This window comes from Beta vulgaris, chromosome 4, assembly GCF_026745355.1.
Source record: "Beta vulgaris subsp. vulgaris cultivar EL10 chromosome 4, EL10.2, whole genome shotgun sequence".
Lineage (NCBI taxonomy): Eukaryota > Viridiplantae > Streptophyta > Magnoliopsida > Caryophyllales > Amaranthaceae > Beta > Beta vulgaris.
The window spans coordinates 55,016,908-55,041,441 of NC_079205.1; the positions used below are offsets into that span (position 1 = coordinate 55,016,908).

General features: G+C 33.7%; 2 protein-coding genes across 2 annotated transcripts; both read left to right on the top strand.

Moving 5' to 3' along the window:
• Nucleotides 1-8,306: 8,306 nt before the first annotated feature.
• LOC104890675 (galactinol synthase 2) lies at nt 8,307-11,533 on the top strand. Its single transcript, XM_010676252.3, has 4 exons — nt 8,307-8,800; nt 10,028-10,351; nt 10,852-10,986; nt 11,107-11,533. Exons 1-4 carry the CDS (start codon nt 8,468-8,470, stop codon nt 11,317-11,319), a joined length of 1,005 nt encoding a protein of 334 aa, XP_010674554.1. The 5' UTR covers nt 8,307-8,467; the 3' UTR covers nt 11,320-11,533.
• A 3,928-nt stretch (nt 11,534-15,461) lies between these two features.
• On the top strand, nt 15,462-17,728 carry LOC109134776 (putative pentatricopeptide repeat-containing protein At1g12700, mitochondrial). The gene has a single exon (XM_019248984.3). The coding sequence runs from the start codon at nt 15,600-15,602 to the stop codon at nt 17,412-17,414; it is 1,815 nt and encodes a 604-aa protein (XP_019104529.2). The 5' UTR covers nt 15,462-15,599; the 3' UTR covers nt 17,415-17,728.
• The last annotated feature ends 6,806 nt before the right edge of the window (nt 17,729-24,534 follow it).

Here is a 24,534-nt window from a genome sequence, read left to right on the forward strand (position 1 = left end):
TATAGGCATATTGTAAATCTTACCTAAAAGCAAACCATAACAATACTTCATACTTTGACTTGGTAAGAATCGAACACTCAAAACGTGTTGATTGTGCTAATAAGTAAATCATATTTGGAAATTGGAACTTGTTCTAGGTAGGGCTGGCAATCCCTGACACAAACTAATAATATGACATAAACCCGACTTGAAGTTACTGAGAAAACACGAAGATGGCGCAAACACGAATGACACAAAGTCAACCCGTTTTTATATCATTTATGATACATTTGGGGCCCAACCCGAAAATCGACACAAAACCATACACGAACACCACCCACTAACATGAATTTCCAACCCTAGTTCTAGGAAGAGTTTATCGAGTGAGTCTAGCTAGCTAGCCGATTTGCGACATAAGTAATTGTAGATTGTTTCTTTTTTTTTTCTGTTTGTCTTTGAACACTTAAACAGCCCAGTCCAACCCAATATTGCCAAGACTGGCAAAACGTTGTTGGCTCAAAAGGTATTTCAGGTTGATGCACCGGGCAAAACGGGCCAGCTTTTGGGTACCGCTATGACAAGATCAAGTCCTAGACCTCCACATAGTGTGTTCTAAATTTCTAATCATGATATAAAGTTCTCTATGGACTGGAATCTCTTTAATGGATTACCCATTATACTGGACAAAGTAAACCTTGTAGGGCCTTGAAATTAATATGGTTGATTTGGGTTGTGTATAAGGTTTTGTTGGCTGCCTCTTTCTTTTTTTTTTTTTCTTATAGCTATTATTTGGAGATTGTACATTGTACACTTCATTCAAGACCTAGGACCGAATCATGTGTACATCAGCGTATTTCATCACTCGTTAGCACCAAAAAAACATATTTCATCCGTTATGAAATAGGAGAAATATTTCTCTTAAAAAACAGTTAAAAAGAAAGAAGCGGTTTACTTATTTCACAATGAAAGAAGTTAAATTAACAAATAAGCAAAAATATTTTGGATATATGCACCTATCCTTAAATGTATTCATCATTTTGTAAATACTTCTAAAAAATACAATAATACGTGTCCTTTCTTGACCTCCAACGTACTATACTCTCGGATCAATTAGCTAGGGTTTTCTTGAAAAGGTATTATATATATATATATATATATATATATATATATATATATATTACATTCGTTTGCATTCTTTTTAATTAATTGTTATACTATTTTATCTATATATGATAACATGTTATATTATGTTTACTCACTTTTCTACCTCATTTAACCTACCAAAATTTTTATAAACTCAACAAAGCTCTGCTTACCCCACTTATCTCTTTCCTCCAATACTTCAATGCTTTTTTTAATAAATTTTTTTGAAACAGAATCAACTAGTTGTGCACTTTTATATTTCCCAAACCATCAAAGTAAAATGTAATAATTGAAAACAAACGGAAGTATTATATTGTTATGTTTTTCCCATGAAATTATCAAGATTTTCTTTTATATTATATTTCATTTATCATAAAACGAAAAAATATTACCTAGATTAATTAAATAACTCTATTTTACAATAAGAAGATCTTTATAAGAAAATTATTTATATTAGATAATCTTGTAAAGTTTTTTTTCAAGAGTTATTTTTAAAAATAACGAATGTATGTAAAAGTCCTCGTAAAAAGAAAGTCTAAGGGTCTGTTCTCCCCAACTTATTTTCAGTTCAGTTCAGTTCAATTCAGTTCAGTTCAGTTCAATTCAGTTTAGTTCAGATCAGTTCAGTTCAGACCAGTTCAGTTCAGTTCAGTTCAGCTCTTGACAATACTTTTACTCTCACATATCACTATTCATTTCAGTTCAGTTCAGTTCAATTCAGTTCAGTTCAGTTCAGTTCAGTTCAATTCGGTTCAGATCAGATCAGTTCAGTTCAGTTTAGTTGTTTTATGCTGAAGATAACAGGCCCTAAAACAAGATTATCCATTTCTCTTATAAACAAATTACAACCACCGATTTGGACGTGTGTAGAACCATTGCGATTACACGAAACTTTTAATTTTCTAAGGGCGGCAGTAACTTAAAATTTGTGAATAAAGACTTTTTGCAAGTTACAACGTCGGTGGCTTACCCATAATTAGTTAATTTCGTTGAAGAAATCAAGCTACATTATCTCAAGTTTTGTCTTATCCCAAGATACGTCATCCTTTATACGAGAATAATCTTTAGAAGTTCTTTATTTAATTCAATTACTTGAAACTTTAATTACACATTCTAGTATAATCCACTCAACTAATCTTTTTAACGTGTTGACTCTTGACAGCAAGGTTAACCTTAAAGTTATGCCACGTGGGTGGAACTTAGTCCTTCAAATGCTGACATTTGGCAAATTTGCAAACGCCACATGCTTTGAGAAAGAGCCACATATTACTATCTTATTTAGTGGGTCCCGCTTCTTTGTCGGCTAGGGGTCCTAGTCGTATCTTGAAATTTACAGTAGATTTGGCATGCCACGTGCAAGGTTTTGCTTACGTGTCGGCGTGAGTACTTTAGTAATCTTACCTAGGAGTAGACCTGGTTATTAGACGGGGCCGATCAAAATAGGAAGCGGGTCGGGTCATCGCCTCATAAAGGATCGACAACGGTCGGATCAAATGGGTAGTGCGCCGATGACGAATTGGTAATGGGTGGGTTGGCAAACGAGAAAAAAAAAAAGAACAAAGAAAGCCAAATATGAATTTAAACATTAATCCGAATATGTAATTATCTTTACAAAACCTATTTTATTTTTGCAAAATTATTGAGTTTTTCTATTGGCCATATAATAAGACCCTTTTCAATAAAGCCTTGTTCAATAAAAAAACCCTTTTTTTATTAGACCCTCACACTTTAGCCATTTGAGTATTCTATCCAATGACCAGACATACCTAAGACTAGACTTGTTAATGGAAACGTTGGAAGGGTAGGGAAAAATAGAAAAGAAGACCCTTGATTATTCATTATAAGTTGAAAAAATCTCGATGAAAAAAAAACATGAAATCTAGGCTTTTTTTCACAATTTTGTTTGAACTGTATGTATTAAAAGGTGCATGTACTGTTCCTAAGGAGCTCTAATCCGATTTAATAATCAAATTTAAAATGAACTGAAAGAGAAATTTGAACTCTCATATATTTCATTAATCAAAACTTTTGTTTTTACTATTTTGAAATATTTGTACTACAATAAAAAATGTAGCCAAGTCAAATTCAAATTTGTTGATAGTAGAATTGTTCTTGAGTTGAGTTAATGTGATTTAGGCTATAATCCAAACCACACTGCAAATATATAATTGACATTTTTAAAACCCAAATCGCACTAAAAATTTGCCCAAATCAACCTAAATCGAACCATGCAAAACAGTGAGTAAATATATTAAATAGTTATAATAATTGAACAAATTGATGATCTTGTAATATTGTTTGTTCTTTGTTTTTAATTAACTCACTTGTCTTTTGGATGTAAACTTTTTTTTGAAATAATAATTAAAATCAAAATTTAACCATGCATGTGAAATCTTATTCGTATTTTTCAATATGGATTTCTTAAAATATCAGCTTTTGTAGATATTGACGTTGAATATGAACACTGAAGGGAATTAATTAAAAACCACATAAAAAATCTTTATTATATAAGGTAACACGGGGGACACAAGAAAAAAAAGGGGATAACTAACTGTTCCATTTGAGTGCAGGGGGAATAGGACATTTAAACATAATATCAATTTTTTGAGAAAACAAAATATAAAAATAAATTAATTTTATTTTATACTTCAAATGTTATGACACGCTATCGCATGTATTACGTGTATGTAAAACTAGTAATAAATAAATGATGGGAACATCCTTTTCTTCCTAGTTGTAACCCATGCATATCAATTTTAATTTTAATTGAACTAAAATGATCCTCTAATATAAGAGTACATATTATTTTATTTTTTTTTTGGAAAAAATATAAGAGTACATATTAACCATCTAACATATTTAGAAAATTTACTAACCTTGCATAATAATTAGGAAAGTATAAATTTAATTTTACAATATAACTTTTACTTTCTCTCTGCAACCACCAAGCATCCTAATTATTCCTAAATCCTATCCACAATATCTATATTCCATTAATATTTTGTAACACGTGTATAAGCAATTTAATGCTATGCTTTGTATTACACCTTGCATGCGCCGCTTTCACGTAGAGTGGTCTGCTTGACGCTACTTAGCAATAGGTCGGTTAATTACTATTCCCTTGTAAAATATAGTTTATGTTTTTATTTTGAGTGTTAAATTTTAAAACTTTGACTAAATATTCTCAATAATGTGTATAATGAAATATATTCAAGTGAGTTCTTATTAAATTTGTCTCAACGTGTACATTTTTAATATCAAATTTTTTATATTTTTTTGCTAATAGAAAATAAAAAAATATAATAAGCTAAAGTTACGTTTTGAAAATTGTAAAAAAAAATAAAAATATATAGGAACTATATTTGTGAAGGAAATAATTTTAGATTCAAGTCCCTTCTTGTCCCCTATTAATTGGCTAGCTTTAGATTATGACATAAATATCAGCTTTCAAACATGCATAATGTGTTCCAGCAGATCCCGACATAGTCAAAATACTTGAGAGCTAGAACATTCTTGTGTCACTACGACTTTAATTAGCCCTAAAATGAACTTCGATTACCCAGCAGTTCGATCCCTGCCACTTATCAATAAATTACTTAATTAGTTAACATAGAAATATTCTTTCATCTCATTATCAGTTCAGTTCAGTTCAGTTTAATTTCAATCAATTTAGTTCAGCTCTGTTCGGTTCGATTTCATTCTTTATAACCCTTTTATTAAATATTATTATAATGTTGGTCTAATTTATTTTACTAATTACTCTTATTATTATTATTATTATTATTATTATTATATATTATTTTGTTTATTATAGCTTTACACATTATTATTACTATTATTATTAGGAGGAACATGGTTTAGGTCAAAAAGCACAAATAAACCCACTTTTTTTAGCCATGAACCAATCAAATCGCGTCAAAATGGTTTATGATGCAATTTTGTGCGGTCCGACCCAATCATTATTTTTATTACTAAATATTATTATATTATTGGATCTAATTATTAAAATAGTAATATTAATTTACTTCTCATATATTATTGTTATTATATAATCATCATCAAGTATTGATATATTAATACAAATAATATAAAATAATACTCCCTCTGTTTTTTTTTATCTTTCTCACTTTCCATTTACACATCTTCCAATGCACATTTTTGAACTTAAATATCTTTCATCATATATTAGTAAAAATTATAACAATTGAATATTAATAATGTACTAATTGAGACGAATCAAACAAGATCCCACATGATTATATTTTTTCTTATAAATTGAAAAAAATTGAGAAGATTCTCTCTAAGCATGAATATTGTCAAGATTCCAAGTGAGAAAGATATAAAAAAACAGAGGGAGTAATTATTAATTATTATTATCGTTAATTATTATTATTATTCATTATTGATTATTCATTATTATTACTTATTATTATAACTATTATTTAATATTCATATTATTATTGTTTAAATATTATTTATATATATATTTCATTCAATTTAATTTAATTCAATTCAATTCAGATAAGATCAGTTCAATTCAGCTCCAATCAGTTCAATTCAACCATTTTATGCCAAATAAATGAGACCGATAAAGTCAAGACTCAAGAGTGTGCATGGACATTTTACTTACCCTCTCCCACATCCCACCACTCTCAATTCCGGAGGAGCTTAAGCGGTTAGTAGTATTAATATATATGTGACATTATGCACCTGAAACAATTCTCCTTATCTCCTAGTCAACCAAATACAAATTAAAATATTAAATAAATTGCGGTAGTAACGGATTCAAATTTTCATATTTGAAGGGACACAAATAAAAGGGTTCATCCGGACACAACACATCAAAAAAAATTTGAATAATAAAACTAATATACAAATTTCATAATACTTTTGATTCAAAATACATTAAACTTTGAGAAAATGGATTTTAATAATGGTGACTTCGACCTTTTCATTACCTCCATAAAAATTCCCAAACAGATTATTATTAGCGTCATATAACAGAAAATAAGCTTTCAAATTATAAATTTATAATATACCGTAGACCCGTAGTCCATTTTTTTTTAATAAATAAAACCTCCCCAACAACTTAGCTACACCTTTTAATTATCTGTTACTAAAGATTAGAAGTTGATATAAATTTAGAAGCACATATTGAGGAATATTTATCAACATTATAAATAATATTTGTTTTTAAACGCTAGCCTATTACAGGAAAAATTTGGTAAAACTTAGTACATATATATAGTACATAAAACAAATTGTTGCATTTATTTGAATATTAAAGAAGTGGTTGTTCGAACATAATCTCTTCGGCATAAAAAAGCTGAATTGAATTGGATTAAATTGAAATGAATAGTGATATGTGAGAGTAGGGCATGTTCTCTTCGGCATAAAACAAATGAAATGAACTGAACTGAACTGAACTGAATTGAACTGAATTGAATTGAACTGAACTGAAATGAATAGTCATATGTGAGAGTAAAAGTATTGTCAAGAGCTGAACTGAATTGATCTGAACTGAATTGAACTGATATGAACTGAATTGATTTGAACTGAATTGAACTGAATATAAGCTGGGGAGAACAAGCCCTAAAAGTATTATTCAGAGCTGAACTGAACGAAATTGAACTGAAAATAAGTCGAGAAGAACATACCCTCAATCTTTTACTTAGCTTGTTAAAGATGTGTCATGTGTTCTAAAAAGTTACTCATGCAAAGATACGAAAAGAACAAGGTGACGCAGTCGGAATCAATGGAGAAAAGCAAGCGCTAATCTCGAATCAAGAACACACAGATTTACAAGCGATAAATCTGTAAAACTCCGGAATCCACCAGAAAAGAGTAAAAACTCTGTGATATTATTAAAAATCAAAAAACTGCCTCCAAACATTGACCTATTAATGTTTAAATACGTAAAACAAAACCCTAATACGTAATTAAGGAAATAACAAAATTCGGAAATAATTAAAATGCCTATTTGTGTTCCGCTTCCGAAAAGGTTTCACAATAAGCAATCGGAGTCCGTCGGCCCAAATAGCGCAAATCAGTTCAGTTTTCGTCGCACTTCCTGATCGAGCTTATCTGCCAACCGTCCTACGTCACAAGGCATTTACAGAAAATACATCAATCCTGCAAAGATACCGACTACCTAGAACAACGCATAGCAAGACACAACATAAAAGGGAAAAAGGAAAGATCAAATTGAATGTTGTATCTTGCAAGATTGGATCGCAAATAGCTTTCAAATACATGTATCAATTGAAAACAAGGAAACGACCCTCAGAATATGAGATTACAGAAGTATCTAAACAGTTTGTTATAAATGTTTTAAATTCGGTGGAGCACGTGCCATCCTAAATCCAACACGAATCAGTCTCCTGAATTACAGTACGAGATTTATGCACACGGATAGTAGAGATCGACTTCTAGCTTCATTATAATTCTGTAAAGCTCCAAGAAAAGAAAAAGGAACAAAAAAAAAAAAATAACGTATTATGAATTATACTTCATATACTTCCTCCAAAACAGCCCCAACTACGGTTTATAGTCAAAACACTCCAAAATACAGACTTGGTGCAATTCGTATCATAAATAAGATCGTTGTTCAGAATCCTCACGGGGTTCTCTCCCCATTTCTTATTTTCTGTTTTTTAACCCTAATTTTTTTTAATTAAACAAAAAAAATGTATGTGCCTTTATTTTTTCCTTCCTCAACTGAACACAAAGACTTTCTTCCTCAACTTCCCTCGTACTTCCCCAAATTTCCTATTTCTAACCAAATAAACCCTAAATTTTGAAAGAGTGAAATACACATAACAAAAATGAGCTTAATTTCATATTCAAGTTTTAAGAAGAATTCAAATACCAGTTTAAGTAATAGTAAGTTTTCCTATCAACATCAATTGTCATAATAGTCCAAACCACTTGAAAGTTCAACCTCAATGAAGGAAAACGCTTTTATGACTGCTTAATATCTAGCATTAGACTTATAGCCGGTGAGAATTTTGGTCACGACCTTATTTAGGGTACGGGTTGCATCGTACCCGGATCCGTACTTTGGATGTTTTGACTATAAGTCGAAATTGAGACGGTTTGGTGCATCCGTGTTATACTATATGGTGTTGAGTTGGATTTAGTCTATAATATAAGTATGACTTAAAAGATACCATCTAAGATTAAAAAAGAAGAAAAGAAATTATCTGGCCACCCAACCATAACTCTATATATATCCCCTAAACCCTCCTTCAACTCGTCAGTATCAAATCCAAATTATCCTTGAAAACTCACACAAAAGTCAAATCACACACTATATTTATAAACTTTCACTATACATTCAACAAAAATGGCTCCGCCAAACCTCGAACCCGCGACCACAAAGCCAACTTTGGGCTCAGTTGGTAAGCATAATATGGGCCGGGCCTATGTAACGTTCTTAGCGGGCAACGGAGATTATATCAAAGGTGTTGTTGGGCTGGCTAAGGGCTTAAGAAAGGCCCGGGCAGCTTACCCGTTGGTAGTGGCGGTGCTGCCCGACGTACCCGAAGAACACCGTAGGATATTGGTGTCTCAAGGGTGCATAGTTCGGGAGATTGAACCCGTTTACCCGCCTGATAATCAAACTCAATTTGCTATGGCTTATTATGTCATTAATTACTCTAAGCTTCGCATTTGGGAGGTAAATTTTATCATCTTGCCGTTTTTTTTTTGTTGTATTTTAGTGTTCATTATTATACTATTAACTATAAATTTGTATTGATGATTCTTTTAACTAATATTTAGCATTTGTTTATAATGTTATATGTCGGCAAATGATCAATTTATTACGGAAATGATATTTCATTAGTTCTACCATGTGTTTTTTTTTTTTTTTTTTTTATGTTTGTCGAGATATTTTTTTAAATGCTAATATTTTTAATTATGTATAAGTAAAAATTAATTATAAAAAGTTAGACGTTTGAAATTCTTGAATTGAGATGGATTTAATAAGATTTTATTTTACTATTTTTTCTTATTTTTTATTTAATGGGGTGAGAATGCTTATTAAAGTTGGTTGACGAATGGTAATTAAATGTCAAAAGTGTAACTATATTTAAAATAGAGGAAGTATAACAAGTTGAAAATGAAAATATCAAGTAGTAACTAAATATGAATACTCAGTACTTCTTCCATTTTAATTTAGGTGTGATTTTTAAAATTAGGATTGTTAGGTAATTTTTTGAAAAAAAAGAGATAAATAAAATAAAAGGGTAAGGGGGTCATGTAATATGACAAAGATAGAGAGAAGTTATTTAAAATATAAAAATATTATACTTAATTAAAATTTATTAAAATAAAAAGTGTTATAATTAAATTGAAATGGAGGAAGTAAATGATTTTGGTCTTGTTATAAAGTCTTATTTAAAAAAATAAATGTAATACCTATATGCAATAGGGGTGAAGTTAAGATATGGCGAAAAGTGGCCTTTCTTCCTTTTTTTTTTTTATATCTTTTGAGTTTGATATATATCTTGTATATATTGCAATTAAGAAAAGTTTGACCTAGTGATAAAAGTTTGGCTTCATTTATTTACGGTTATAAGATTAAATTCTATTAGAATTTTTTAATTAGGGTGATATTTTTCTTATCATTCCCTTCTTCTTATGAAGTTTAAGCTACAAATGTGATTGGTTAAACCTAAATGAGGTATTAGTTCAGTAACATCTTTTATCGTACCTACCTTGGCTACCTACCAAAAAAAAAGAAAAATTTGTGTATTACAATATTTCTTTTAAAGGGTGTATGAATATATATCAGCATTATATTGTTTTTTCCCCCAATCTTGTTTCTTCCCAACTATAGTTCTTTGAATCGATTATTTTTCGTTGTTGAGCTAATCATAAATCAAACCTGCTGTAATTACAGTTTGTGGAGTACACGAAGATGATATACTTAGATGGGGATATTCAAGTGTACGATAATATAGACCATCTTTTCGACCTTCCCAACGGCTACTTTTATGCTGTAATGGACTGCTTTTGTGAGAAGACATGGAATCATACTCCTCAATACAAGATTGGATATTGTCAGCAAAGCCCAAATAGAGTGTGCTGGCCCGAAGAGGAGTTGGGCCCAAAGCCTGCTAAATACTTTAATGCTGGCATGTTCGTCTTTGAGCCCAGTCTCTCCACTTACCTTGACCTCCTTAACACTCTCCAAGTCACCCCTCCTACTCCTTTTGCTGAACAGGTTGATTTTCATTTCTCTATTTTTTTTAATTGTCTTGAAATAACATAATTTTTTAAAAATTTGTAAGTTTTGATGATGTGTGATTTTGTTCTACTAAAAAGAACTACCATGGTAGTATAAAGATCAAAATTTTGAATGTTGGATGATAATTATTTGGTTTTAGCTAAAATTGACATAAACGTGATTGAAATGACCCAATAATTTGTATTGCGTGGGATACTAAATTACAAGATTACGATTACATAAGTGAACATAGTACATCTAGGATTATTTGTTACTCATTGCTCATTTAAAACCTTTAAACATGCAAATCTACCCTTTTGCTTATTGTTTCGGTGTGAATTTTTTTTCGCTAATTGCTCATTTGAAACTTATAGAGATGTACGGTATATATTATACATATTTATCTGAATTTGTAATTTTGGATTCCAAAAGAATGTTATTAGTTGGTTTAATTTAGAATTACAAAGAGCAATATTTAATTTTAATTGAATATGTAGGATTTCTTGAACATGTACTTCAAGGACATATACAAGCCCATCCCATCAATATACAACCTTGTGATGGCCATGCTATGGCGCCATCCAGAGAACATCAACTTAGAGGAAGTCAAAGTTGTTCACTATTGTGCAAACGTAAGTAAAATACCCATTTTGTCTATCTATGACTTCTATTTTTCTTAGATATTCTTTTTGAATGGATAGTATATATAATACAAAAACTTCCATTAATACAAATACTTTGAATATATACAGGGTTCAAAGCCCTGGAGGTATACAGGAAAAGAAGAGAACATGGATAGAGAAGACATAAAATTGCTGGTAAACAAATGGTTGGACATATATAACGATGAATCCCTTGATTACAAGCCTGAAGTTGAGGCTCATCGTCGAAAGTTGCAACCTTTCAAGGCGGCGCTATCGGAGGCTGGTATTCTTCACTATGTTTCCGCCCCATCTGCTGCTTAGAACGAGCTCCCTAGTGGATATATATCCATTTTTTTTTTTTTTTTGTTGTACAAATTTATTGTTGGGGTTTCTTTTTGTTTGGCTTTTGTTTATGTAAAAAGATGAACTAGAAAATAGTGTCCCTTGATATCCCTTTTTCTTACTTTTCTGTGAGCTTTAGAATTTGTGAAAATATTGTAAAAATTATGCGAGTATGCAGTTATTTACTTAGTAATTGCTTGTTAGGTTTTATAAATATTGCTTGAAAAGCGATTTTTGGTGTCTTAAAGATACACTAAAAACCTATTATCAACTATCTTTAAAGGCTTTGTCAGATTGGTGACAATGTTGCTGCCATTCACTTACTTACCAAGATCGGTTTTTCGCGGTTTGAGTTGGTTTGCGGTTTTAAAATTACGGTTTGGGTAACGATTTCAAGCAAATCGCATTTTGCGATTCGGGTTGGGTTTTAATTTTTGTAAACTGAAACAGTATCATAAATCACAATTTAATTTTTGTAAACCGAAACAGTATCATAAACACACTTGACAAGCTGGCATACAAGTGTGCAACTGAAAAAAAAGTTTGAGGTAAAGAAAAAATTTAATCCGATACTAACTTTTCTTTTTTGAAAAAAATTTTCATTAATTTAAGACCAAACAATATCTACAATAGATATTAAGGAAAAATAAGATATAATTAAACAAGGTTAAATCAAATTCGTCTTCAAAGAAACTATAATGAACCAGGTTGAGCAATACAACGCAATCTGCTTGTATTTGCTAAATCAAACAACTATTGATGAGGAAGTCTATCATTCTAGCATAGTTTGGGAAGAGCATTTTTTATCGAGCCATGTTAACCGTATCTGAGATTTCAATATCTTTATATTGAGTCTCGAACTTCAACCAATAAGAACAATTTCTCATACCTAAAAAAAACACTCACGACTCTCATATAGGGATGGCAATATCCAGTAGATATCCAGTAACCCGCTCTATCCAGTTTAAATAACACTAGTGGAAAAATGAAGAAGGGATGCGCTAAAAAAGGCATGTAGGGCTGCGCTTTTTGACAGCAGCCCTTTCAGTAGCAGCCCTTCACTTTTTAAGTAGGGCTGCGCTAGAAAAGCGCAGCCCTTAAGCTAGAAGGGCTGCGCTAGTTAGGAAAAAGCGCAGCCCTTCCTACCAAAAAAAAAAAATTTTTTTTTTGTCATTTTTTTACTCATAATCTCACATTTTCTGAAATTAAACAGAAGAGAAGAGAAACGAAACGAAAATACTAAACCCAAAACAATAAAAAGAATGAAACGAAAATGAAAAAAAGGAACAAAAACTAATATACAAAGAGAAGTATACAATAAGTATACAAGAAGTATACAAGAACATTAATCAAAACAAAGATGAAAATACAAGAAATTATATACAAAGAGAAGTATACAAGAACATTAATCAAAATAAACAAAGAGAAGTATACAAGAATAACATTATTCAAATAAACAAAGAGAAGTATACAAGAACATATAGATCTGAAAATACAAAACAAAGAGAAGTATACAAGAACATTAATCAAAATATATCAACAAAGAGAAGTATACAAGAACATTATAGATCTGAAAATACAAGAACTACAACCTAATAATGTTTAAATACATAAAACAAAACCCAAATACATAATTTAAGGAAAAAAAAATTTCGGAAAAACTTAAAATGGCTATTTGGAGGCTTAAACGAACTCGGATGGCTTAAAAAGCCTAAACTCACAGCATAGCGTGAGTTTGACTCGTTGGCTCGTTCCGCTTCCGAAAAGGTATCACAATAGGCAATCGGACTCCGTCGCCATGTTTAGTGCAAATCATTTCAAGGTTTTTGTCGCAAATGTTTATGGGAGTTTTTGAGAGAGAAGAGAGATGAGAGAAGAGGAAAAGGAATAATGAGGACGTGAGAGAGGAGAGAGAATGGGATAATATATTTGACGAATCCCCGCTCAATATTTCAAAGCCCGCGATTCCGAAATTTCAAATTTTTTCAGGAAGGGCTGCGCTTTTTTAAAAAAGCGCAGCCCTACTAAGCAGAAGGGCTGCGCTTTTTAAAAAAGCGCAGCCCTTCACTTAGTAGGGCTGCGCTTTTTTAAAAGCGCAGCCCTTCTTACCTACAGAAGGGCTGCGCTTTTTAAAAAAGCGCAGCCCTATAGGAAGCTGAGCCTGCTATAGGGTGCGCTTTTTAAAAAGCGCAGCCCTTCTCTTAGTAGGGCTGCGTTTTTTAAATAAGCGCAACCCTTCACTAGTAGGGCTGCGCTTTTACGAAAAGCGCAGCCCTTCCTGCGCAGCCCTTTATGTTTTTTCCCCTAGTGTAAAAGGGTAAAAAACCGGAATAAACGGATGAAGACCAGGTGACGGGTGAACCGTGTGACGGATCCGGGTAGGATGCGGGTGACCATTTCTCACTCATCACCCGATCCACCACCCGGTTAAGCACCCGACCCATTGTCCATCCGTTTAATTTTCTATAATAAATTTAAAATTAAAATACTAGATATAAAAACTAAAAACCCTAAACCTAACCTTTGATTCTCTTATAGACTCTAGCCTCCCAAAACACTTTTTGTTGAAATATTATGGATGATATTGAATGTTTAATTTTTATTGTTCAAACTCGTATTTTTGAAACTCGTATTGTTGAAGTATTGTTGTCGAGACTTTATTATTCTGAAGACGACTTCCTAAAAACTTGTATGGTGCGACGCCATCTTTTCTTTATGCTAGAAACATCGGCGTATTTATTTATGATTTCGGAAAGTGTAGGTGGAAGTTGAGTACATTATTTTTTTAATAGTTATAATCTAAATTTGATATATATTCAGTTTTTTCACCTGTTAATCACTCGACCCACCCGAATCACCCGGTTGTGATGGATGGATGGATTTCGGGTGATGAGTAAAGCGAGTGATGGATGGATGGATGAGAGACAATCTAACCGGGTGATGGATGCTGGTGATGGCTCACCCGATCCAAATCCCACCCGTTGCCATCCCTACTCCCATAGGGGGGAAGGATATCTCCACAACAGAGACTAAAAACCTCATAACAGGGTTTAAAGAAATCTCATAAATAGATACTAATTTATTCAACAAAATAAAAAAATGAACTAAAAACTGAAAATAAAAGGGAAAAAAGGGCTTACCATGGATGAAATCATCCATAACAGCCCCTAATTGATGAAGAAGGGTAGGAGAGGTTAGTGTTTTAGAGAAAAGAGAGAGAGAAAGGGAGGCTAATTAATAATGAGGAATGTTATGTTATGAAGAGAAAGAGAGAGTTTTAACTTGAATATTATGGTTTGAATTCAAAATGGAGCACCGTATTATATATTATCTTACCGACTTGTATTGATATATTGATATACATTTAGTCTAATATCGATCAATGTGTTTTAAGTTTGGCTGAAATGTATGAGTCTACAAAGATTATAAGTTCTTTATAATCAACTATAATGTAATATTCTTATCTTGATTTAGCTTATCGATTTACATTGATTCATTGATTTAATAATCCAATATCAAAAAGCCATCCCACATCAGAAATTGAGGAGAACAAAGCCTTCTTTTATATAGAGGTGGATAACTCAACCTAGTAGAGGCCTTTTGGATGGGCCGTTCCCACTCCAAAGCAAAACCTTGCGGGCTAGGGCCCAGAGAGGACAATATCTACTAGCGGGCTCGTGGTCCCCAGAGGGGTGTTACAACAACTATCTTATTTCGGTTTCCTAGCGTTGACTTTTGTTTTTTCAGTTATAAATTATGGGAAAACAAAATTACCCTTGTGAAAATTGCTTGAGATTCGACGATATGGAGAGGGTGATTGTTTCAATTTTAGTTGAAGTTTTGAAGAGATCAAGTGATATAACGTTACATTAAAAAACCGAAAAAAAAAAACAAAAGTCAACGTCGAAAACCGGCATAAGTTAGTTGTCAACAACAAAATTGTAAAAGTAATGTAATTTAGGACAGCAAGTTTTTTTATAAGATAGTTTCTCGCAAAAAACTTGAAAATTAAAAATAATTTCCAACAATAAATCTAAATATTTATAATTATATTTATAATTTTATCTCTAGCAAATTATCTTTTCTCTATCCCACTCTCTCGCATTAGGATTTATTTTTGAGGAGGTTGAGTCACACACAATGTATTCTCTCTTTCCTCACTTTTAGTTGCGGTCTCCAGTCACTCCACTTCTCCACTCTCATTGTTGAGTTTCAGTAGTCAGTACTGCATTTCATTTTCATTTGTGGCGAAGACGACAATGAGGCTGAGTCGTCCATTAATTGGTAATAGCTCTCTCTCTTCTTCTTCTTATTCCCTTTCCCCTTTCTTTTCTGCTTTTCATTTTCAATTTCATTTACGCAATTATTACTCCATTGCAACTCATGAACATCGTAAGTTGTTTCTTCAATCCGTTAGAGAACACTGCAAATTAGGGTTTTCAAATCTCAATTTCCCCCTTTCTCTCTTTCATCAAATGATCTCTTTGCGTCCTCTCCCTTCTATTATTGATTTCACTCAACTCTTCACTGCCATTTCTAAATTGAAACGCCTTCACCCTCACTCCACCCTTATCTCTCTACTTAGAAACCTTGAATTGTCAGGTATTCGACCCGATAGGCACTCTATTGGTATTCTCGCCAATTGTTACTGTCATTTGGGCCGTCTAGATTTCGGCCTCTCTCTTATGGGAAAATGCCTCAAACTTGGATATCCCCCCAACTGCTATACCTTTAACACCTTAATCAATGGCTTTATCCACTGTGATAAGCTTCCTCAAGCTCTTCAATTGCTCCATCAAATTGTTAAGATAGGTTTCCAACCCGACATTATTACCTATGGTGCTATTTTCAAAGGCCTTTGTCGGATTGGTGACAATACTGCTGCCCTCCACTTGCTCAGGAAGATGTATTCTGGTTGTTGCAGACCTGACCTTGTTATATATAACACCATCATTGATAGTCTTTGTAAGGATAGGCTGTTGAAAGAGGCCCTCGACCTGTTCACCGCCATGAAAAGTGAGGGCATTATACCTGACATTGTCACTTATACCTCCTTGATTAGAGGTCTCTACAACTCCGGCTCCAAGGTCGAGGCTAAAGATATGCTAGTTGAGATGTTGGAGTGTAACATAGCGCCAGATGTTATCACCTTCAGCATGTTTGTTGACATGTTTTGCAAAGACGGGAATGTTGATGAAGCACAAGCTATTCTAGACTACATGATTGAGAGAGGTGAGGTGCCAGATGTCATAACTTACAGTGCTTTACTTGATGGTTATTGTTTGCGTGGTCAAATGCAGGATGCGGAAAAGCTACTTGATCTCATGGCCGAAAATGGTTGTGAGCCTAATATTATAAGTTTCAGCACTATGATTAACGGATATTGCAAGGCTGGAAACATTGACAAGGCACTCTACTTATTCCAAGAAATACTTCAAAAAGGAATAATGACACCTAATATTGTTACCTATAACACTCTTATTGATGGACTATGCAAAGTTAATAGACTCCCACTTGCCCGTAAATTGTTCAAAGATATGCAAGGTCATGGAATCACTCGTGACGTTTTTACATATTCTTCATTGCTTGACAGCTTATGCAAAAATGCACTACTTGATGAGGCAATAGCATTACTTGAAGATATGGAATATAATGGTGTTGAGCCTAATATTATCATATACAATATCCTAATGGACAGCTTGTGTGAGGCTGGGAAACTTGAAGATGCTGCAAAATTATTCTCAGATCTTGTATTGAAGGGCCTACAACCTGATGTTAAAACATACAACATATTGATCAAAGGTTTTTGCAAGAAAAGGCTCATGAATGAAGCTGTTGAATTGTTGACAATAATGGAGGAAAATGGTTGTTATCCTGATGATCGTACCTATAATACAATTATCAGAGGATTTATTGTCAACAATGACTTATCAAATGCATTCTACTACTCTGACCTTATGGTTAGCAAGGGTCATGAAGCTGAAGCTGATACGTTCTCGTTATTTATTGGCCTCTTGTCTTCTGATAATTTAAGTGACTCGGCAAAGGACCAGATAAAGAAATTCATCAAATGACTTGAATAAAACCAGATCAGGATAATTATGACTAAGTTTTGGCGATATGCAAGATCTCAGTATAGTTGAGATGTTCCTCCATGTTGTTTGTAATGTCTAAAACGATACAAGTCACACGTTAGATTACTTGTACTTTGGCTTGAGATTTTGCTTTTAGTTTCTTTGTCTACTTCATCTCAAGTCCCTGATAACCATCTTATTTTATGACTCGTATTTCTGGCCCTTGGGCTGTTTGTTTCTTCATTGTATTAAGTTGAATGTGTGCTGATAATATATGATGTTTTGTTTCTATGATAGAAAAAGCTGATGAAGCATCCTTTCACTGTGTTGTCGATTTCAGTTTCTCTCTTCTTGACATATCCAAGTTGGCTATTTCCCTCATTATCATGTTTACAACCTTAATCAATCGCTCTATCCACAATAATGTCCTATCTCCTAACTGAGAACAAACCCATATTATATTGAATTTCTGATTGATCACCTCTGTTAAGTTTTCACTCATCAGTTTGCAGTGTCTTAACCAACTAATCTCTGGTCTGTCCCTTCCCGGTGTAGCTATTAAATTATATTGTTGCTGTTAATATTTTGTTTGAAAGAAGCTGATCAATCATTTTATTGACAATCTGTCTGTTACTGTTGATCTGGTGATCGGAAAAATTATGAACAGCAGTGATTCTTACAACCTGTGATAATCTTCAGAAAAGGGGAGTCATGGTTAATGGTACATGCCTAATGTGTAACAGCAAAGTAGAATCACCTGAACAGATGAGGAAAACAAGTGACGAGGAAAGGCTGTTGTTTGAAGTGCTCCAGCACCTGCTGTATCATTGGGAAGATGATGAGTCGTAACTCGTATGATTCTATCTTTAGTCTTGGGGAGCACTACAATATCGACATCGATTAATTTGGTGAGCAGGCAAATACAACGTTTGGCTTGTCTTAATTTTATTGTAGCTCCTGCATTATTGTTTGTGTAAAGTGTAAGTTGCTTATTCTCTTGTAAGTTCATTATAAGTTCATCATTGGCTGCAACTGGTAGAAGATAATTACTCTTGTGAGTAACACTTCTCTAAGAAATTAAAAATGGATTTAGGTTATTGAACGAAGAGAAGAAGAAAAGGGGGCAGGGTGAGTGGGGGAGAAACAACCTTAAAGCATTGTTTGTGCCTAAGAAGTTGAATCATACTAACTTGAGGGATTTAGCTGCACTGAGATTGGAACTCTACAGTAAGTAAGAAGCATAAACACACACCCTATGAACAATTAAATGCATTAAGTTGATACATGCATTGTTAAGTCATATTTTATGCATTGATCTTGTGGCTTGGGAGGGTCTGGAGTTTGGCCTATGAATTGAGGAGTGACTGTAGTGTAAAATGGGTTTTCTTTTTTCCTACCTCTCTCTTTTGGATTGATAAAGGGTGATAATATCCTCGTAGTATTGGTGGATTTGTTCGAGCTTGAACAATTAAAAAAAAAAACACACCCTATAATAGAGCGATAAATCTCCTACAAAAAGGTAAACCGTAAAAGGAGATTAGGCAAAATTTCTAGATGAATTTTAAGAATTTTGATTCCTAAAATTCAAAAATATAAAGTAAGAAGCGATGCCATTATTCTATCACTCCAATTTTAGAGAAACTGAGCAAAATGAGTATCTATAGTCTACAGTCTAGACAACTAGTACTACGTATACTTTCCACTTTAAGGTAGGAGTAGTATATCAACAAAGTGTGGATGATGGACTAGGGTGCACAATGCTCATTGTGCACCCAAAAAGAACATACAATTTTAATCAAAGGGAAACCCTTTCCATTCCTCTTGTAACCCTTTCTCAAACCCTTTCCCTTTCCTCTCAACGAACCAAACGCCCCCTTAATATAAAAGAACATGAATTTTTTTCAACAACTTTTCTATTTTAAAAAGAACACACGGCTTTAAATTAAAGAACGTATAAATCTATATTTATAAAAGAATAAATGTTATAATGAAAAGAACATATAGTAAAAGAACATCTACATTTAAGGTAAAAGAACATATATTTTTTTAATTTAAATTTGAAAAAGGAATCTTTACTTGCAAAATTTAAGGAAACAAATAACAATAATTTTTTTAAATTATAGACTCTAAAAATAATAAAACGACGTAGTTTAGAAAAGGGTGCACCATGCTCTACATGGACTTGGGTGCATGTACTTATTTGCGGTATATCACACCTCGTAAAAGGCAAAAATAGAGGTATTAGGAAAGATCCTTAGATATTCCTTGTTTTACTACTCAAGTTTAATATTTAACTCCAACCTTATTAAATATGACGCGAGTTGCAGGTGCTTTGTAGATTAAGAATTCCACTAGTATCTTCTCCTACAAAAGCAATTCAGTCGAAAGAAGTTGGGACTTTTTTTACTAATTGAATTTGAGTTACTTGCAACGGACTCTAAAGTTGGCGCAAATAATCTAATCTTTTTTCTATTACTTGAATCTACTCATACCTCATGTCAAGCAAAATATCTTTTTACACAAAACAAGTGGTGCTTAAATAAAATTGTAATCTCAAAGCAGATTATGCAACTAATTGAATCATTTATCATAAATCCGTATGATACATTCAAGACTAGTTCTTCTTATTTGAACCCTCTTTTTTAGTAAAATTTGCTCATTTGGATGATTTCAAATAAGGAATGAGCAAAAAAATTATCTAGAGAACATGATACATTTGAATATATGATAAAAGTTGTACAACTAATTGTAATTTTAAACTGTTTGAAATAAAATAAATATCGCACTTAACTTAAAAATTAAATAATTAATCTCATACTACATATAGCGACTTGACCCATTCTACGTCGGTAACCGAAATTTTTTATACCACTTAAGCATGTTCGACAATAGTGTTTGAAGTAATTTTTAGTATTTAGACTGAGTCAAATCTCTAATAATGGTGAAAATTATTGTTTGGTAAAGGAGTGTATGTGTAGCTTTTGGTGTTTGAACTAGTGTTTTGAAAATGTTATACGGAGTATTAATTTTTGGGATATATAGAAGTAGTATTTGAAGATTGAATATAATTTATTTTTGTTGTTTTTCTAAATTAACAACTAATTTTACCGACATAATAATTATAAATGTAATTTTCACAGACTACTTTTAATAACTAATATCTAATAACTATCAAATTGTAAAATAGATGACAGAGGGCAATGCTACATTTACCCGGTGGGTAGTTAACCCGCTAGACATAGAGCATTAAAAAACTATTAGAATGGATGAGTTGGATCCCACTATTTATTTATTTCTATAGTAATGGGTTGTTGACTCACTGGGTAGATAAAGTTTTTTCCGCTGACAGCTACTACTAAAGGTAACAATTACTAATACACCTACTTTTAAAATGGTTGAATGACTTCTTTGGTTGAAAAATAACAAACCTTTTCTTGTTCCTCAATTTTTAGAGTTGAAAACAACAATATACCTACTCCATTGTGCATTAAATATGGAAACATCTCGTCCTTTTTACCATAAGGTCGGTTGATTTATAGGAGGATATCCTCATTTCTCACCAAGAACAAAATGGAATCTTAGTCATTATCCTAAACATTTGGGTCAACAAACATTAACTAGATAAACTACAAAGCAAATCTTACCATTGTAAGATTTTGTAACGTGGAGAGAATATGGGCTTGGAGCTGGACACGAAATTAACTACTCTCGTGGCCCATTACAAATTCAGGCGTGGGACCCATTTATATCAACTGCCATAACGAACAACGTTTTCTGTAGCAATCTTCTGCATGAAAAGAGGAAACAACCAAGTAGTTGGAATTTTAGGTGTCAATGCATGAATTGACTAATATATACTGATTAGTGAGTAGTGAGTAATATAAACTATAAATATTGCATGATTTTTGGACAGTCAAGGGAGAGAACCGTGGTCGGCTGATAAAGATAAGTTCTTAAATTGGAGGAGGCAAATGACAAATAAATCTATATAGATGTTTGGAAGAGAAATAAAATCAATACCGTTTTAGGGAAGTTTCTTTATTTTTCTGTCTTGTCAAATATTTTTTGTGTCTCTTTTAGGTGTTTTCCTTTTGTTTAATACATACAAAGGAAACATGTACGTATCGTTGAAAAGTAGAGCAATAAAGCATAAAATAGTTGTCTTTTTACATAATGAAGACAAAAACAAGGGTATAAAGGTAAATAATATGTGAGTACCACATACTAAAAGTAGAAATATTTGACGGATGTAGTAACTAAAAAGAGACACGTCTAAATGGTAAAATGTAGCAACTAAAAGAAGACATATATAGGGAGTATAGTAGGTAGCATTTATAGCAAGTGTTCCACTCATAACTAGAGATGACAATAGGTCATGGCCCCGATACAGATCCGCCAAGACCTAACCCATTTTATAGGACTTTTGGTCTAGTTTTTTTTAGACCCAATGGGTTCAGCTCAAGTCTACGTCCCGGAGAGCATGGGTCAAGACTTGGTCTGGGTCAACATATGTCAAACTCAGACTCTGTCCAAACCCGACTCGCAGACTCATTTATATATATATACAAAAAAAATTATTTACCTAAACTCAAGGTTTTATAAGTTTGAATTTTGTGAATTCGGTATTGTTATGACCCCGTTTTAGACTTGTAAGTAAGTTGTAACATTTTAAGGTTTTATGAGTTATTTTTTAAAATTTTGTTTAGATAATACTTTACCCATAGATGAATAACCTGTATATTAGCGCATAAAACAATTAACATAAGTTCAAAATGTGATGAAAACTAATAATGACCCATTTAATACCCGCCAGATTCGACGAATTTGGGTCTACGTCTGAAAATTCTACACCCAACGAGTCTCAATTTGTAAAATAAAAAAAGTCTAGGTCCATGTGAAGCCGATGCATTGCCATCTTTACTCATAACTCTAGAAAAGAATGCATATATACTAATATATTAAAAGAAGTTTTTCAACAAGGAATTGCGCCATGTGGTGCTATCCGTTAGATTGTTTACTTCATGTGCTCGACATACAATAAAAAAAATAGAAAATGCATGATCATATGAGATTTGATCCCATGACTTCAAACTTATATGTTATGCGGAAGCGTTTAATTAAACCAACAAGAATTCACAACAACCAAGCACACACACAAGAAAACAAGAAAGCGAATAAATGAACACACAAGATTTAACGAGGTTCACTATCAATGTGATAGCTACGTCCTCAAGGCAGGGAAAAAGATCGTTTCACTATGAACGAGACGATTACAAATACAATAGGCAAGATTCAATTCAATTGAATCTCAAAGACTCTCTTTAATCTTCTCTATTGTGTTTTCTCTAATCTCTCTCTCTCTCTCTCTAACTTTTGTGGTTAAAAGCCCTAAATATGACAAAACATATTTATATGAAGTCTAAGATACAAGCCCTAAGTCGTAAGATAAAAAAAAACACCCGAAAATTTCGCATCCCCCGATAGGTGCGGGAGCACCATCATCTGGTGCGGGTGCACCAGCCTGATGTGCGGGCGCACATGCCTCGAGTGCGGGAGCTCCAAAGTGTTCTGCCTCACTCTTGAAATCTGTCGTAGTGACGTGCGGGAGCACCACATCTTGGTGCGGGCGCACCACTCGTGCCGAGCCATTCTTCTCTCGCGCAAGTCACACTTCACAAATCTCCACCTTGACTTGCATCTACCACACAACTCCACCTCGAAACCATCAACATAGCATGTACCTCTGCAACAGTACGCGAGATACTCCTTTCCCCTCCTGCTCATGCATCTTTCACCCGATGCCAGGCTTGCCCTCATATGAGTCTCACCCAATCTCGCCAAGATCACTGACCACTATCGTGAACGACCCGGTCTCACAGCCTATGAGACCCATGTTGCGCATTCACTGAAACCCAATTTATTACCCGTCGGAAATCAAATCGCCTTCACTGAACCGCAAACACACTAGCTCCACCTTAATCAAGACGAGCCAGTACCCTGCCAGTTGCTCCAACTAGAGCCATTTGCACTTACGTCTAAGTACCCAAAACAAATCACCCTTGGCGCAGGGGAACTTCCGTCGAAGTTCTTCTATGCTCGCGCGGAGCACTCCACCCCGTTCTCACTGGAACGCAGCCAACTCCTCCTGGAGTTCCAATCTAGCTACCTCTTGGTGACTCCTCCCAGAATCACCTCTCAACCCAACACTCCCTGGCAAAAACATGTCGCTCGAGATCCATAGCTATAAGCTGGCACACAAGTATCGATAGAACCGAACCTTATCATACCAATCTGCTGTTGAAGACCCTTGGTTGTTCTTCTTGATGACCCTTAGTTTCAACCAGTTGTGTAGAAGTTCCCACAAACTCTACCTCACTGTTGACACTCTCATCCTCAGCCCAAGTAGTACTCTCCAACCCGGTTGTTGAACTCATTTCGTTGACTCTGACCCCTCAACATGTGTAGAAGCCCCCATAAGCTCCACCTCACACTCAAGACCATCATTTTTCAACCCAGAATGCAGCTTCAACTCAGAATCATCTCTAGCCAGTGTCGTACCCTGCAAATCATACAAGTTACCCACACCTGACTTCACGCCACGAAGTAACTCACAAGAACCCTTCACCACACGCAAAACTCCATCCCCTCCTTGGAATCGAAAACCCTTACGGTCTAACATCCCAAGAGATATAAGGTTTCTCTTAAGTTGTGGAACATGCCTCACGCCTCTAAGATCCTTAACTCTCCCATCATGCATTCTAAACCTCACAGAGCCTACTCCAACCACCTCACACACCGTATTGTCACCCAAAGTAACACTACTCTTCATAAGCTATAGGTCGAAAACATCTCCTTGTCAGAACACATATGTGAAGAACATCCACTATCTAGAACCCACTTATCTTCTAAGCGTTTCTCCTCATGGACAATTAGAGCTAAATCCTCCTCAGAATCGTAGTCAACCTTATTTTGTTTTGCAAAAGAAGCCGAACCATCCTTCTTAGGACATTCACTCTTCCAATGACCCGGTTCTTTACAATAATGGCAAAGATCACTACTTTTAGGGCCCTTCGACCTAGGTTTTCTCCTATCCCTACTCGAATCTCCCTTATTTTTCTCA

What these genes read in the sequence shown, in the direction of transcription:
- LOC109134776 (XM_019248984.3), top strand. Translation starts at nt 15,600, where the DNA reads ATGAGGCTGAGTCGTCCATTAATTGGTAATAGCTCTCTCTCTTCTTCT.
- LOC104890675 (XM_010676252.3), top strand. Translation starts at nt 8,468, where the DNA reads ATGGCTCCGCCAAACCTCGAACCCGCGACCACAAAGCCAACTTTGGGC. An exon ending in CTAAGCTTCGCATTTGGGAG is followed by an intron (nt 8,801 to 10,027) that starts GTAAATTTTATC and finishes CTGTAATTACAG; the next exon opens with TTTGTGGAGTACACGAAGAT. An exon ending in CTACTCCTTTTGCTGAACAG is followed by an intron (nt 10,352 to 10,851) that starts GTTGATTTTCAT and finishes TTGAATATGTAG; the next exon opens with GATTTCTTGAACATGTACTT.